The 18,201-nt window shown below is 38.7% G+C and overlaps 1 protein-coding gene across 7 annotated transcripts in view; it reads left to right on the forward strand.

The window, feature by feature from the left end:
• The window catches only part of LOC139759648 (progesterone-induced-blocking factor 1-like), a 38,863-nt gene extending 20,971 nt beyond the window's left edge, over nt 1-17,892 (forward strand). For 4 of the 7 annotated variants that reach the window (XM_071682038.1, XM_071682039.1, XM_071682037.1 and 1 more), the window contains exons 2-6: nt 781-900; nt 2,555-2,746; nt 7,430-7,546; nt 8,986-9,106; nt 16,219-17,892. In XM_071682038.1, the coding sequence (XP_071538139.1) occupies nt 806-900; nt 2,555-2,746; nt 7,430-7,546; nt 8,986-9,106; nt 16,219-17,847 (2,154 nt within the window). In that variant the 5' untranslated portion in view covers nt 781-805 and the 3' untranslated portion in view covers nt 17,848-17,892. The remainder of the gene's footprint in view (nt 1-780; nt 901-2,554; nt 2,747-7,429; nt 7,547-8,985; nt 9,107-16,218) is intronic. The other 3 variants (XM_071682040.1, XM_071682042.1, XM_071682041.1) reach the window with 3 other exon arrangements.
• The last annotated feature ends 309 nt before the right edge of the window (nt 17,893-18,201 follow it).

The following is an 18,201-nucleotide window of genomic DNA, read 5'->3' on the forward strand; positions in this document are numbered from 1 at the left end:
ACATGGAGAGAATGAGTGAGGAAAGATTGACCAAGAGGATATATGTGTCGGAGGTGGAGGGAACGAGGAGAAGAGGGAGACCAAATTGGAGGTGGAAAGATGGAGTGAAAAAGATTTTGTGTGATCGGGGCCTGAACATGCAGGAGGGTGAAAGGAGGGCAAGGAATAGAGTGAATTGGAGCGATGTGGTATACCGGGGTTGACGTGCTGTCAGTGGATTGAATCAAGGCATGTGAAGCGTCTGGGGTAAACCATGGAAAGCTGTGTAGGTATGTATATTTGCGTGTGTGGACGTATGTATATACATGTGTATGGGGGTGGGTTGGGCCATTTCTTTCGTCTGTTTCCTTGCGCTACCTCGCAAACGCGGGAGACAGCAAAAAAAAAAATATATATATATATATATATATATATATATATATATATATATATATATATATATATATATATATTCATACTATTATTCACCATTTCCCGCGATAGCGAGGTAGTGTTAAGAACAGAGGACTGGGCCTTTGAGGGAATACCCTCACCTGGCCCCCTTCTCTGTTCCTTCTTTTGGGGAAAAAAAAAAAAAAAAAAAAAGCTTTAGCAGTTTACTTTCACTGATAGAGAGATAAAGATGCTACTAACACATACAATTCTGCTTTGAGAGGAAAGTATATTTTCATATTTAAATATTTGCTAAGTAATGTATTTTCAAAGTTGCCATTTTGATAATTACAATATACTCTGTTCCTTGAAAACTGTAATTAACTTATCAGAAAAAATTTTCCCCAGATTCATTTCAAATACATCATGAAATATGTCTGGTGATGGAAGTGCTGAAGTATCTGTTCCTACAGATCTAACAGTAACCAGTGATGGAGACAGTGAAGAGGGATATGCTGCAAGTAGAAGGTACAGGTTAACTATCTATCTGTCTATATATCTATCTGTGTCACTGATGCCTGTTTCCTCTGGGAACTTCCATCAAGGGGTTTACCACAGCAAAAGATTCTCCACTTAACCTTGTCATTACATACCTCCCTCACATACACCATTCCACGCATTCTTTCACCATTTCTCTCCCTCCAGTACTCCTCCACTGTGTTTCCCTGTGTCACTAGAGTTCTTCTCACAACAATGCCTTTAATCATACTGTCACACACTCTCTTTGTAGACTCCTTGTTTTGCGTGCTTTCTGCATGCTCAAACTGCCTCAAAGTATTATGTTTCACTCACTCTGCCACTTCACTGCTTATTCCTTTTGTATTTCATGCTTTACCAAATCTTTCATACACCCAATCATTACTTTCTTCATTCCATCTAGTCATACCACAAGCTCCTCTGAGGTAACTGATTTCCATAGCCTGGATGCTTGATCTATGTGACTCATTCCTTATCCAAGTTTCAGCTGTATAGGTCAGGGTTGAGAGGATTATGTTGTCCCTTAATCCTTTCTTCATTTCCATACTTACCCCTCTACCCTTCATTATTCTGTTAAGGAACCTGGTGACTCTTCTACCTCTTACTGCTCCTTCCCTCATCTCTCCTTTCATACCACCAAACTTACCCAAGATAGCTCCTAAATACTTAAATTCTCTCACATCTTCCAGTTTTCCTCTCTCCATATCTATAGTACATTTTAGTTCACTTTCTTCTCTCACTCTGAAGGGCTTTGCAAATTGTATACTTTCATGCTGTTTCCTTTCAAACACCATTACTTTGATTTTACTTGTATTTACTTTCAATCACCAATGCTTACATACATCATAAAACACACTTACAAAGCTGAAATTCCTTTTCACTCTCAGCACACAACACTGTGTCATCTGCGAACAGGCTTGTCACTAGGCACCGTACCTCACCACCACACTTCATCATTTCAGCCCCCTTTCCTAGTTTTGCTTTCATCTCTCCATCCGTATATATGTATGTTAAAAAACCATTGTGACATCACATAGCCTTGCCTCACACCCACATGTATGCTGAAACATTTGCTCAACGCTCCATCCACTTTTATACATGTTTTTGCTCCTCTATAGAAGGTTTTCACGCCAACCATCTGTTGGGACAAATACAATGAACGAGTTGTATAGGGTTTGTGATATTTCAGGTGAAGATACCAGAATAATTATTTTCAACATATCCATTTGCAGCAGAAGCATTATTGTATGTGAAGGTGATATTAATGGACGCTATGATCACAGTGAACACTTTAATGTACAAAATAAAGACTTATCAAGTGCATAGATTCGTGTAGAAGTTTTTTTCACTTTAGCTTACAGGGTGTAAGTTTGGGATGGAAATGAGAAGGGAGGCTTTATGCATTTGGTTCACCCCATTTAAATGGGAATCAAGTTAGACAATAGAATAGAATTGATTACTTAGAGTGTGTAGAGTATCTGAATAACAAAATTATAAATTGAGATATTTTTTGCCATTTTTTCTCCTACTACAGACCTCCATGAGGTTCCAAATGTTGCACAATCCTCCAGAGTTAAAGACTTTTCTTCTTTTTAGTTTCTATATTGTAATTATCATTGAAATGTTATTGGTGATCATTTCACAGACATGCTCGAGAACTACAGACTTTGGCTTCAGATAAAGCAGAACTTCAGCATGTTGTACAGAAACAGAAACTGGAAATTCAGAGTAAAAATGCTCAGCTGGAAGCCCTCATAAAAGAGCATGAAGTGGCAGTTGCCAAGGCTGTGACACAGAAAAATGATCAGATTAGTTCCAAACAGATTCAGGTAAACAGGTATGAAGTAATAAATTGGTAAGTAATATTTTTGGCATAATATTGTGTTATTATTTAGATCAGGTTACAAGGGTTATATCATCTTTATTAGTAAGCAGGTTGTAGACATCTGAAAGGTTATTTCTTCTGATGGTGATAAGTCGCATAGAGCTTCAGAAGTGAGATTTGTTTCTCATTTTCTCTTGTACTTTGTTTTTCCTCATTCACCCATTAATTTTTGTACCAAACTGAGAGGAACCTCCATTATTTTCAAACCAAGAATGCATATGTTGATTATTTGTAAAAAGATAATCATTTCTTTTTTCTTTTGTAAGCTATTCCTCCTAGTTCACATTGATGTGAGGAAATTTTTGCTGTAAGTATAAAAAGAGTGTGGTTGAGAGAGCAGAAGAGGGTGTGTTGAAATGGTTTGGGCATATGGAGAGAATGAGTGAGGAAAGATTGACAAAGAGGATACATGTATCAAAGGTGAAGGGAACAAGGAGAAGCGGGAGACCACATTGGAGGTGGAAGGATGGAATGAAAAAGATTTTGAGTGACCTGGGCTTGAACATAGAGGAATGTGAGAGGCGTGCAAGGAATAGAGTGAATTTGAACAATGTGGTATACAGGGGTTGATGTGCTGTCATTGGACTGAACCAGGGCATGTGAAGCATCTGGGGTAAACCATGGAAAGGTATGTGGGACCTGGATGTGGATAGGGAGCTGTGGTTTCGGTGCATTACACATGACAGCTAGAGACTGAGTGTGAACGAATGTGGCCTTTTTTGTCTGTTTTCCTGGCACTACCTCACTGAAGCAGGGCGTAGCAATGCTGTTTCGTGTGTGGCAGGGTAGTGACAGGAATGGATGAAGGCAAGCAAGTATTAATATGTACAAGTGCATATATGTATATGTTTATGTATATGTACATGTTGATATGTGTATGTATGTATATGTGTGTGTATGGGCATTTATGTATATATAAGTGTATTTGAGTGGATGGGCCATTTTTTGTCTGTTTCTTGGCACTGCCTCACTGATGTGGGAAACAACACTTAAGTATAAAAAGTATAAGTATCTTAATGCTATGTGACTGTCTTGGTATAGGTGATCATTTGAGGTCCTCCACAGCATTTCCCTCTTTTATCTAATCCATTAGTTTCCTCCCTGGTTTGCTGCCTTCTCTTCTCCTCGGTCTTACTGGTTAAAACTGGGTTTCCTCTTTTCCTTTTTTCTAATGCCATGTTATAGAAATTTCATCCTTATTCCTTTTACCTTTACTCAAAAATTCTTTTTGTTACACTTCTTAGTACCTTATCATTTTTGGTCTTAGCTACATATGTTATTCTCAGTGTTTATTAGTGGAAATATAGTTTTGCCACATAAGACTCAGAGAATAGGCTTTGAGTACCTTTCTGTCTGTCCACCAATATCTCCAATCCCTTTCCTCCCCTTTAAATTCCCTTCCAGGCTGCTGTGTGCAAACACACTTCCTCAGCATGCTACATTCCATTCATATCATCTTCTGTCCACTTCCCAGTTTACTCTTTCTCCCTCTCTTCCCAGGATGCTAGTTGTCTCCCCCTCATGCACTTTCTGTTTTATTTTTTTTTTTATTATACTTTGTCGCTGTCTCCCGCGTTTGCGAGGTAGCGCAAGGAAACAGACGAAAGAAATGGCCCAACCCCCCCCCCATACACATGTATATACATACGTCCACACACGCAAATATACATACCTACACAGCTTTCCATGGTTTACCCCAGACGCTTCACATGCCTTGCTTCAATCCACTGACAGCACGTCAACCCCGGTATACCACATCGCTCCAATTCACTCTATTCCTTGCCCTCCTTTCACCCTCCTGCATGTTCAGGCCCCGATCACACAAAATCTTTTTCACTCCATCTTTCCACCTCCAATTTGGTCTCCCTCTTCTCCTTGTTCCCTCCACCTCCGACACATATATCCTCTTGGTCAATCTTTCCTCACTCATCCTCTCCATGTGCCCAAACCACTTCAAAACACCCTCTTCTGCTCTCTCAACCACGCTCTTTTTATTTCCACACATCTCTCTTACCCTTACGTTACTCACTCGATCAAACCACCTCACACCACACATTGTCCTCAAACATCTCATTTCCAGCACATCCATCCTCCTGCGCACAACTCTATCCATAGCCCACACCTCGCAACCATACAACATTGTTGGAACCACTATTCCTTCAAACATACCCATTTTTGTTTTATTATTATATATTTTCTTTACCAACCAATCATCCTGTATCCTCTCTACATGGTCAGACCTCTTCAGGGTATTTTTACTAACCCACTGTGTGACACCAGTCCCCTTATGTTTGCCTTTTTCTGCCATTATACACCTATACCTTCACCTTTACTTATCATCCCATCTGTTAAACCACAAATACCCCATTGGCAGCTTATTTCAGCAGCCTAAGTTCTTTAGCTGTCTGTTCCATGCTTTATCAACATTATATACTCATAGGTTAGGGTTGATAGAACTGTGCTGTCTTTAAGTCCTTTTCTTACATTCCTTGTGGCATTATTTCTTTAAATAATTCATTCCATTTCTCACTTCACCATCCATGTATGTATTAAAAAGCCAAGATGTTTTCACACAGCCATTGTGTCTATGCCTATTTCAGAACTTTCGCGTGTATTACTATTTTCATAAAATAACTTGCATCCTGAAGCTTCCCTCTTGCACCATAGATGTGTTCTCAGTTGAATGCCTATTTTCTTTTCTTAGGTCCAGGAATGTTGCACTCAACTTCATTTTGTTATACACTTTTTGCAGCCATCTTTGTAGAAATCTGAATTACATATCCTCTACCATAAAATTTCTCTGCTCCTCTCGTATCTTGCACTATACTATCTTCTTCATTGTCTCATTTACAATGTGTCATACATCTTCCTTGATAAGCTGGTCCTTCAGTAGTTTTAACATGCATTCTTACCTTATTTACGTATTTACAAAGGTACTGCCGATGCTGTTGTTCAGTCATGTGGCACCCTCCTTCTTCACCATAGACCCAGTTTTATTGTGTAAAATCCATTTTCTTCCTATAAGAGCACTGTTTTTCATCATTGCTGTCTTATTGCATCCAATCCAGAAGATTTTTGTATAGTATAATAAGAGACTAATTTTTGAACTGAGGATAAACAAAAGATGTGCTTTTTAATTCCACCTTCCTAGAGTTTCACTACACCTATATAACTGTGCTCTAAGTGCTTGATTGATGTGGAGGGCTTAGGATGGGTTGGCACCATTTTTTTGGAGGACTAACTCACTGTGGCAATAATGAGTTTGCTTTTGAAGTGGTTACTTGCTGGTATGCAGTCAATAGTATTGGTGAGGTTGCCATGTTTAGAGAATATAAAAAGATTGTCATTAATGTATTGCCCAAGTCCTGAACATCCAATAATATCATCAGGTTACTCTAAACTTAAAAATGGGTTACAAGGAAGTCTAAATTTATTCTCTTGGAATCCTTCCCATTTTTAGATGTTCATTTAGCTAGGGTACTGTCTCATAGCAGCCTTAGTACTGTACAGTGCTGTGATCATTTTTCCCATTTTTAGGTGTCCATTTAGTTAGGACGATATCTCACAGAGGCCTTAGCATTGTATGTTATTGTGGTGATTAACCCCACCTGAAAACCTTTCCCTATAAAAGAATTTTATTAGCTTGTTCCTCTTTTTCTGGACCCAGTCCAGTCAGCCTTTACATGACAGTAGGCACATAAAACTGCTGCTTAGAGAATGCGGAGAGTCTGCTTATTTTTATTATAATGGAGCGAGCATTTAGATTTTCTTCTCTGTATATCTATCTATGTGTTACAAAATGTCCTGGGGCACCTTCTTGGGTAGGGTTGGGTGGTGGGTGTCCTATCCAGGAGTATATGCCAAAGGCATGATTGCACACCCAATGTGGGCCTATCTGTCCCTGCCTATAAGTTGGGTAGGCAGCTTTTCATATCAATCTCTGTCACTGAGAGGCATCACAGGCTTAATTTGAACCAGTCACCAATATTATGATATTTGCATGGCTACTGGGTATTGTCTTGGTAGTTTTCATACATAGGCAGTATCTCAGTGATGCCTCAGACTGTGACAGTGGCTGACACACACCCTCCACCATCCCTCTAGGGAATCTTTGCATACATTTCATCGCTTTACCACTGCTATATCTGGTATTATGCTAGCTCACTTGTTTGTACTTATCCTTTGATTTTATGTGTGTTTCTTTCATTAGTAATGAGAATCAAAGTTTGAATGATGCACACACTCTTCTACCACCCCTTCAGTGGTTCTAAGTTTCCTCTAATCATTGCTGTTAGCTCACATATGTGTACATTACTTGTACAAACTATATATTTCTTCCTGATTTTAATGAGAAAGAGAAAATATGAATGACCCATACCCTCTTCCACCTTTCCTCTCTCACCCCCTTGAGGCATTACACTTCTTCACAATAAATTGGACATTATGCAGGCTCTCTGTTTTTACAAGTCTCTTGGTAAACATTTAACTGTGACTCAAGTTAGCTGGATTTTGTTTAAGTGGGGATGAGTAGGATTACAATTAGTTTCTAAAAGCAAGAGCATTATTATGTGTTCTTTGAACTTTATTGAAATTGATTCAAAGTAAACATTCACTTGTTCATAACCCTTTTTTCAGATTAGAAGGCGAATTAACTCGGACAAGAGAAGAGCTGAGTACTATTCGAGAACGAGCTGCACGAGAGCTGGCTCATTTAACACAAAAATGTGCAGTCTTCCAACAAAATCAGAAAAGGTGTAGTCTTAAGTTTCTAACATTTTGGTGTCTGTTGATAAGACTTAAAGGTGTACTTATGAACAATCCACCTCATATTGTATGAGAAACATCAACAGATTAGTAATCAGTGTGATCTTGTACAGCATTAATAATAGCAAGAGCCTGTAGCTCAAAAAGACCACCTCATTTGCTAATACTGTACTCTTCTTTTAAGATTATTACAGTATTTGGTTTTACCAGTCTTAGATTTTACATGATGTTCCTTTCCCTCCTGAGACTGCATTTCATCACTTATTAACTAAGTTGCAAGGATTTAAGTTGAGCAAGATGCACTATGGGAATGATATGCCCTCCAGTAAATGGATTTGAGGAAAAATGAAAGTCTTCATGTGCATTTAAAACACCAGAAAGTTATGATTCTCAAAACTTATGCTGGTGATTGAAGGTGACTAGCTCTTTGCAGGAAAGAATTATTTTATAACCCCCCCTTTCAGAATTTTTAATCTATATTGTGATGTTTATTTCCTAAATATTTTTAGTTACTTAACTTCCGGTAATAAAAAAGTGGTTGAGAGAGCAGAAGAAGGTGTGTTGAAATGGTTTGGACTTGTGAGAGAAGGTGTGTTGAAATGGTTTGGACTTGTGGAGAGAATGAGTGAGGAAAGGTTGCCAAAGAGGATATATGTGTCAGAGGTGGAGGGAACAAGAAGAAGCAGGAGACCAAATTGGAAGTGGAAGGATGGAGTGAAATAGATTTTGAGCAATCGGGCTCTGGACATGTAGGTTGGTTAGATTCATGCACGTAATAGAGTGAATTGAAATGATGTGGTATGATGGGGTCAATGTGCTGTCAATGGACTGAACCAGAGCATGTGCAATGTCCGACTAAACCATGGAAAGGTCTGTGGGGCCTTGATATGGATAGAAAGCTGTGGTATCAGTGCATTACACTTGACAGCTAGAGAATGAGCGTGAGTGAATGTGGCCTTTCTTTGTCTGTTTCCTGGCGCTACCTCGCTGACACTGGGAAAGGCGATCAAGTTTAAAGATGTTGATGATGATAATATTAATGATATATGGAAGAACAAAGAATTGGTAAGACTCGGCTTTGGAGTAAGAATACGTGTGTAAAGTAAGTTGGAGATTGGAAGAGATTATAGAACGTAAATTGGAAGTACAGTGTAAGAAAGTTGTCATGTAAGACTAGTTTGGGGTAGATTGTTTTTCAGGTGAACTTGATAGGAAAGCTCCAATAGTGTATTTACAGATGCTGCAATATAGAGCAAGTGTTTTTGGATGCAGTATCACACATATTTATATCTCCTGTATGAAGAGAGTATTGTATTTTTATGCCATAGTTTTAGGCCAGGAACCCTTTTAGACACTGCATGATTCTTTTCAAAATGCTCAAATTATATGACTACCATTCTGGATAATATTAAGGATCATCTTTTCAGATTGACTGTAAGACAAGATGAATTGAGGGCATCTCTTGCAAATCTGCAGTTATCTGAAAAAGAATTTATTCACCTCCGCCATAGTCCAGTTCAGCAATTAACTCTTCAGCAGTACACAGCAGTAAGTAGCAATTAAAGCAACTTTTAGATACTATGAAGTTGATTATCAATGGTTTAAAGAGAGATTGAAAACATTTAAGCCCTGAGGTGTGTTAGAAATCCATAACATGTAAGCCATGATGTGTGTTAGAAAGCCATACTGCTGTATTCTACTCAAACATTTTAATCAGAAACAGTTGAATGGTTTGTGGATTACAAGCATTTGAAATTGATTTCAGAAAACATAGAGTTTAAATAGTGGATAGTGAGGAATGAAAGAATCAAAAGGAGAATAGTTGACAATTAAAGATTTTCTGAGGTGATTTGGAATTATGAAAAATGGATGGGAATGGATTGACTGATAAAGATTACTTGTGTGTTAAGTAGAGCAGAGTGGAAGAGTAAAGTGAAGGAGTACTTGTATAAGATGGATTCTTAAATGGAGATATGTAGAGAAGATTTTGCACAGCTACCATTCTGTTTAGATGGAGAAGGTTAATGAGATGCCAGTTTACTGATCAGAACTTTTTACATAAGCTACTTATTTATGAATACAATAAAGGGGAAAACTGAGTAGTTGGATAAATGTTTTTTAGTTCAGTACACAGCTTTTCTCCTGTCATTCGCATCCTCCTGTTCATTTTTTGTATGTATTGTATATCCCCAAAAATATGATGATTATTATACACATAACTGTAGTTGAAGATAACATTTTTTTATTCGTCTTTATCTGCTTTTTTGAAATTTTTTCCCTAACTTCTTACTTTTCTTTTTCTGAATTTGCTCCCCTCACTGCTCTTCCTCCTCAACTGTAGTCTTCTCCAAGTATGTGCTGCCATATTCATTTTCCTTGAGCCTGATTGCAAGCACTTTTCAAAAGACAGGTTTTTTACTTCCTCCAGAATTTATAAATTCTTTTCCTTGTCTCTTCTTTATCCCCTTCATTAACCTCTTTATATTTCATTTAAGGCCTGGCCTTGATGTGGACTTTGTATCGGCCTGGCCTTGATGTGGACTTCTGTATCCATGACTGGACCTTCAACAAACAAAGAAGGCCAAGTACTTGGTCACTATTCCAATTTAGAATCCTTTCCATAGAGTCACAATGCAGTGGCTCTCGTAACACTTCATATGACTGAACATCATAAGTTAGCAAGCAACCTTTACCTTACCATTCCTTCCTCCTAAGCACTTCCTTCTTTTGGAGTTCATGTAGTGTTTAGGAAGCAGTCCCCACACACACCAGGCAGGACCAAAAGTCAAGAAATATTGGGATTTTGTGATTTTATCTTTGTGGGATTAGTGAGGGACATTTGAAGATCTGATGTTCAGTGTCTTAAGTGTGGACAATGCATCTTGGGCATACGTGGTCATCTAATATGTAAAATCAATGTTTGTAATATTGGATGACATATTCAGAACCATGCCATGTTTAGCAATCCAGTCAGCAGCAGGCAATCTATACTGTAGGGTCCAGTTGCCTTTAAGCAAAAGATAGCAAATTCCTCTTGCATGCTTCACATATTCAGGCATTTATCCCATAAGTGCTGTTTTCCTGAGTCAAGGCAAGCAAAGTAGGTATATTATCTTCAATTGAGTCAACATATTATCCTGACAAAAATTGAATATTCCATTCACTGAGGACTCTGTTGGCAGGTTATAGATGGCATCTTTCTGAAGTGTTTAGAGGCCACACTAACCTGCTATTGAACATTGTTGGTGGTTCCATGCCTTTACTAGGAACTCATCACATCCATAGCATCTCACACTTAAGATTGGCCAGTCTGCTAAATAATGTGTTTTCCCATCCTAGGAATGCTTAACTTTATTCAAAAGAAAAGAATAATAGTTTTGATATTTTTTTCCACCCAGTCATATGTATAGAAAAGTTAAGACACTTTTTGCATATTTAGGATTGGCCACCCCAGTTAATATTATAGTTTTCCTGAACTTGAATTGTTTACCTCTTAATTCATAACAATAACAATGATTTGCAGTTTTTTATGCACTTAATAAATAAGTAGAAAAAATATATTTGCATGTCAGGTAGATAAAAAAAATCAGTAGTACACCAAAATGGGCAGGTGCCTCATTTCTTCCTGATTTTAGAATGAAACTGGATGTTAAGCTGTGTCTTCATCCTGCTTTTCATTCATTGCATCGGTTGCCTTAATTGTCTCCACTTCAAGGAGAAAAATTATGGCAGAGCCTTCAAGAGAGAAGTGACTGGCTACACTAAACCCTTGCCTTTCGTCTTTCTTTACTGGAGATGAAGTGTATCACATTTCACTGATCTGATTAAATGCAGAATCATCCAGAGTTGAATTAAAAGATAATAAAGTACCAAAAGAGCAGGTTTCTTGAGAGGTAGCCATAGATTGATCAGGACAGAAGATAAGAGAAAAGGTTGAATTAATGAAGGTTTTGTAGATGCTTTCGATTAGATACCAGAAAGAGTTACCAGTAGAAGACAAATCTTTTCACTTTGTTTTTATGAAGGTGTGTTTGACTTCACAAAGAAAAGCTTCCAGTGATTCCAAACAGAAATGAAAGTAGTGTGGGGTTCAGGAGAATGGTGAGAGTTTCGTAACCTGATGTAGTCTGTTCCTGTTGGGACGGGCATCAGGGCAAAAGTGATCATATTTTGATTGGAATGAGAAACACTCGGTAGAAGAGATGTAGGTCTCCATCTTAGCCAAGGTATCCTCTGCTAGAGTCATCCCAGCCAGCAAATCAATACCTGTTTCAGGGAAAGCCAATAAAAAAGCCATTCAGGGATTAATGCTGAGCTTACCCAGGTGCCAGAGTAGGCATCTAGAAAGTGGAAGAGAGGGTGTACTTGTCCAGTTAGATGTTATAAAGGTAAGATTATGGTTGGAGGAATGATTGTAGTAGTGTGTAAATAGTAGAAAGGTTTAGAGGTGAAAAAGAGGTCAAGTGTGTTGGAAGGATATTCATGATGGGTGTTTGGTAATTTTTCCAGCTTTTTAGAAAAGGGAAAGGAAAGAGCCTTGGCTCCAGAAGGGTTGTCCTGGGAAATGCCTAACCAGTCCTTGTACCAGTCCAATTAAAATTTGTTGCATAATGTTCAGCATGTGGATGTGAAGAGAGAAATGCTTTGTTGTGGAGTCAAATAATCAAGAGTTTAGCTTAGTTGGAGGAATTAGAGGGTGCTAAACAAAACTCAGAAGCAAGATTATAGAGAGTAGAGAAACTTTGAGCCTAGGCTTCAGCATTAATGAATACAAGAACCATGAGGCAAGCATTTGGTATTATTATGCTAGATTAGGCAAAAAAATCCACCCTTGGATTGGAAACAGTGGTAGGTTTGATATCTGATAGTGGAGAGGATAAAGCATGACAGATGAGTTTACATGAGAAAGACAAACAACAGGAGGCCTGATTGGCCCACTATTGGGTTGTATGGTTAAGATAAAAGGAGTTTAACTTTACAAGAAAATGTAATTGTTCTGAACAGATTTTAAAGCTACCACCAAATCCCTGTTGCTGCTCCTCAGACTTCTACTTTCCCCATTGCTGCTGTCGTTTATACAGTTTATTTTGGGTGTTTTCCTCAGAGTATACCTGAATTTATGAAATATTTGTCTAAACAACTTTGAAGGTATATATATAGTCTTAGCATTCACTATGTCTGATGGTAACTTATTCCACTGCTCAACATACCTAAAGGAAAGAAACTTTTTCCTATGTCCATACTACATCTTTTAGCTTTTGAGTTTTATTCCATTTGTTCTGGTAACTGTATTTTCTTGTATTTCAAAAAGATGTTTTTTATTCACTTTATAGAACTTGTTCAGAATTTTGGATACTTGGACTGTGAATGTTGCAAAAATTAATAGGGAAAGAATCAAGCCTGGGAGTTGTGTATAAGGAAGTGCGATGAGTTCCAGTTGCTTTTTAACAGTCAGGTGGTCCCTGAGAACCATCAGGCCCTTCTCAGCTGGTGATGCCTTTCTTAAGTGGGGCCAAAAAATTTAGTAATTGTTATAAAGCCATGAATTTTGTAATGAATAATGGAATGTTTTCTAGACAATTCAGGTACCAGCGGCCGTGATGGCAATATTGGATTTACACTGTCTATATTGCGCTTGTTTTAGGAGTTGGTTTTGAGAAGTTTTACACCATGGTATTATTCTAAGAAGAATATGAAATGGATTTCAGAAACTTTAGGGAATGGATATTTACACTGTGTACAGAATTAGCTGCTGATCTTAAGTCACTTGATGGTGATTTGAAGCCCACTATTTATTCAATAGTTTGGCTTTGTGATAGTAGATCTAACCCTATGCAAATGTAATATGTGAAAATTTTCCTTCTGGAAATTTTGATAGATGACTCTGTATGAAAAGATTCTCCTGGATGGATAAAGTAGTACAAGTGAACGAAGAGAAACGTTATAAAGGTGAGTGGAATGTAATATGATCATGTGAAAGAGTTTATCATGAGTCATGGAATGTATGAGCAGCACTGTATTTCCCAATGGATAATATGGATTTCTTATGAGGATATTTGGGTTAGTACAAAAGAAAATCTTTCTCTGTATATCTGTTATATTAACTATACTTTCTTCATCATAGGATAGCTTGTTGTTGTCAGATTTGCTAGGTCTCTCTCTTGCTTGGGCTTTTAGCTGCCAACAACCCATTACTAATTGTTTCCTGATAAGAAACATGATTTGCATGCAGCTTTACAGATCAAACATTTTATTTATTTATATTTATTTATTTTGCTTTGTCGCTGTCTCCCGCGTTTGCGAGGTAGCGCAAGGAAACAGACGAAAGAAATGTCCCAACCCACCCCCATACACATGTATATACATACACGTCCCCACACGCAAATATACATACCCATACATCTCAATGTACACATATATATACACACACAGACATATACATATATACACATGCACACAATTCACACTGTCTGCCTTTATTCATTCCCATCGCCACCTGGCCACACATGGAATAACATCCCCCTCCCCCCTCATGTGTGCAAGGTAGCGCTAGGAAAAGACAACAAAGGCCCCATTTGTTCACACTCAGTCTCTAGCTGTCATGCAATAATGCCCGAAACCACAGCTCCCTTTCCACATCCAGGCCCCACAGAACTTTCCATGGTTTACCCCAGACGCTTCACATGCCCTGATTCAATCCATTGACAGCACATAGACCCCAGTACACCATATCGATCCAATTCACTCTATTCCTTGCCCGCCTTTCACCCTCCTGCATGTTGAGGCCCCGATCACTCTAAATCTTTTTCACTCCATCTTTCCACCTCCAATTTGGTTTCCCACTTCTCCTCGTTCCCTCCACCTCCGATACATATATCCTCTTGATCAATCTTTCCTCACTCATTCTCTCCATGTGCCCAAACCATTTCAAAACACCCTCTTCTGCTCTCTCAACCACGCTCTTCTTATTTCCACACATCTCTCTTACCCTTACATTACTTACTCGATCAAACCACCTCATGACTTATATTGTCCTCAAACATCTCATTTCCAGCACATTCACCCTCCTGCGCACAACTCTATCCATAGCCCACGCCTCGCAACCATACAACATTGTTGGAACCACTATTCCTTCAAACATACCCATTTTTGCTTTCCGAGATAATGTTCTCGACTTCCACACATTCTTCAAGGCTCCCAGGATTTTCGCCCCCTCCCCCACCCTATGATTCACTTCCGCTTCCATGGTTCCATCCGCTGCCAGATCCACTCCCAGTTATCTAAAACACTTTACTACCTCCAGTTTTTCTCCATTCAAACATATGTATCAAATCAAATCAAACATTTTTTTTTTTTTTTTCCGGTGTCTCCCGTGTTTGCGAGGTAGCGCAAGGAAAGAGACGAAAGAAATGGCCCAACCCACCCCCACACACATGTATATACATACGTCGACACACACAAATATACATACCTACACAGCTTTCCATGGTTTACCCCAGACACTTCACATTCCCTGATTCAATCCACTGACAGCATGTCAACCCCGGTATACCACATCGATCCAATTCACTCTATTCTTTGCCCTCCTTTTACCCTTCTGCATGTTCAGGCCCCGATCACACAAAATCTTTTTCACTCCATCTTTCCACCTCCAATTTGGTCTCCCACTTCTCCTCGTTCCCTCCACCTCCGACACATATATCCTCTTGGTCAATCTTTCCTCACTCATTCTATCCATGTGCCCAAATCATTTCAAAACACCCTCTTCTGCTCTCTCAACCACGCTCTTTTTATTTCCACACATCTCTCTTACCCTTACGTTACTTACTCGATCAAACCACCTCACACCACACATTGTCCTCAAACATCTCATTTCCAGCACATCCATCCTCCTGCGCACAACTCTATCCATAGCCTACGCCTCGCAACCATACAACATTGTTGTAACCACTATTCCTTCAAACATAGCCATTTTTGCTTTCCGAGATAATGTTCTCGACTTCCACACATTCTTCAAGGCTCCCAGGATTTTCGCCCCCTCCCCCACCCTATGATCCACTTCCGCTTTCATGGTTCCATCCGCTGCCAGATCCACTCCCAGATATCTAAAACACTTTACTTCCTCCAGTTTTTCTCCATTCAAACTTACCTCCCAATTGACTTGACCGTCAACCCTACTGTACCTAATTACCTTGCTCTTATTCACATTTACTCTTAACTTTCTTCTTTCACACACTTTACCAAACTCAGTCACCAGATTCTGCAGTTTCTCACATGAATCAGCCACCAGCGCTGTATCATCAGCGAACAACAACTGACTCACTTCCCAAGCTCTCTCATCCCCAACAGACTTCATACTTGCCCCTCTTTCCAAAACTCTTGCATTCACCTCCCTAACAACCCCATCCATAAACAAATTAAACAACCATGGAGACATCACACACCCCAAATCAAACATATGTAACCTTATTGTGTGTCCACTGTGACAAAGCAAAGTGTTGCTGTTTAACTTCTTCATATTTGTTCCACTTGCACTCTCAGGTTGAATTGTCATGTGTCACATATATCTCAAACCCCACTTATGCACAGTATCAGCACTTAGATGATGTTATTGAAAACTAAGAGTAACATTCAGTAAATTTTATCTTTTTTTTTTCCAGCTACGAGTGTATGAGCTTGTGTGGCCTTTAAGATTAAAACTTAATGAAGCTGAAGCTGTTAAGTCATCTCTAGAAAGTGCACTTTCAGCTAAAGAGTCTGACCTGAAGTCCCGCAGTGATCATTGTCTCAAGTTGCAAAAGAATGTAGAAGAGCTGCAAATAAAATCTGAACAGTATGCAAGTCAGCTGATGAGTTTGAAAGATGAACAAAGATCTGATGATTACAAAGTTCGAAATTATGTGAAAGTTAAGACTGAGAGAGATAAGCTACAAGAAGAGAAGAGTTCATTGACAAAAAAGACTGCAGAACTAGAACTTTTTGCTGCAGCCTTGAAAAAAGAACACAGCATACTAGAAGAACGACATAGTGACCTTAAGAGCAAAGCAAGGAAACAAGAACATGAGTTAAGTCAGTATGTACAAGATTTTATGGATCTGAGAACCAAATTTGATAAGGTTATGGAAGATCTGAACTCTTCCAATAAAAATTTACGTCTTGAAAGGGAAAGAAATGAAGAGTTGCATAAGAAGTATGTAGTAGCTCGTGGTGAAATCACCTCACTAACAGATAATGCTCAGGACTATCAGAGTGAAGTTAAACTACTTAGAGAGAAACTTCAGTCATGCACTTTACAGTGTTCTAGTTTACAGGAGAGGGTTAATCTGCTTTCCCAAAAGAATGAAACTTTACTGACTGAAATGGAAAAGGTTAAGCTAAAGTTTGGCATAGACACACAGGCACTTGAGAAGGAAGTTGTAGAGCTCAACATGAGTCTGTCATTATTGTCAAAGAAACGAGATACTTTAGTTGATGAAAATTCTAAACTTCATCAAGAAATTCAGACTTTAGATGCTTCTTACCAAAAAGAGAAAAGTGCAAGGGAGAAAGAAACTTCAGATCTCCATCAAGAACTCCAAAAGGTCAAACACATTCTTGCTGGATATGAGGAACTAGAGATTGAGTATGAAAAGAACATAAAAACAGCTGCAATGTTACCAGAAGATGAAGCAAATAAAGCACTAGACAGGATGCTGCCAGGACTAAAGTTTGCTGGAAACAGGGCCTTAGAACAAAATATACAACTTACAAGAAGAGTGCTTCTATTAGAGAGACAGAATACAGAAGCCTGTACTACAATCCAGCAACTTATGGATGCTCTGGACCATCTAAGGAATACAGTTGCTTCATACAAGACAGCCTTAACATTGGCAGGTCAACCCTCGGCAAATCTTCTTGAGCGTATTGCATCTCAGGATGACCAGATCACAATATTACAAGCGGCTCTTCAGTCAAATTCACTGACAAAAAGCACTTTAGAAGAGGAAAATAAAGTATTGTCTCGCGATATAATTAAACTTAAGCATGAGCTGGATAACATGACAACACAGACAAGTGAACTAAATGCTATAAGACAGCATCTTCACACTGTACTGGAGTCCTTGCCACAGTTACCAGTCAGTCACTCTCAGACACAGTTATATAGTGGTAATTTCGTATCAGGCGATGTTTCAAGGGTCTCAGAAAGAGCTCACACTGCTAGGACTGATGAGCAAAGGACACAGCAGCCTTCAACAAGAGCCATAATTATAACTAAAGATGTTCAGAAGAAAGATACTTGTCATTTTTAAGGAACTTTGTCACTTTAAATGTATGCTCATAAAGATTTATAAAGATCTTGTTATTTGTATACTACTGTTTGTTGGTAATGTGACATATTGTTTAGACAATTTTATAATGAAGTACATATGTTTTTGATTTTATTTGGAAAACATTGTAATGTGATATATACCCCCATGCATACTGTATGTATGAGAGTCAGGGAGAGTGGTTTGGTGAAGAGAGAAGAGGTGGTGAAAGCCTTGCAAAATATGAAATCCAGCAAGGCGGCAGGTTTGGATGGTATTGCAGTTGCATTATTACAAAAGGTGTGACTGTTGTTGTTGATTGGTTGGTAAGGATATTTGTTGAGTGGTTGGTAAGGA

This window comes from Panulirus ornatus, chromosome 33, assembly GCF_036320965.1.
Source record: "Panulirus ornatus isolate Po-2019 chromosome 33, ASM3632096v1, whole genome shotgun sequence".
NCBI lineage: Eukaryota > Metazoa > Arthropoda > Malacostraca > Decapoda > Palinuridae > Panulirus > Panulirus ornatus.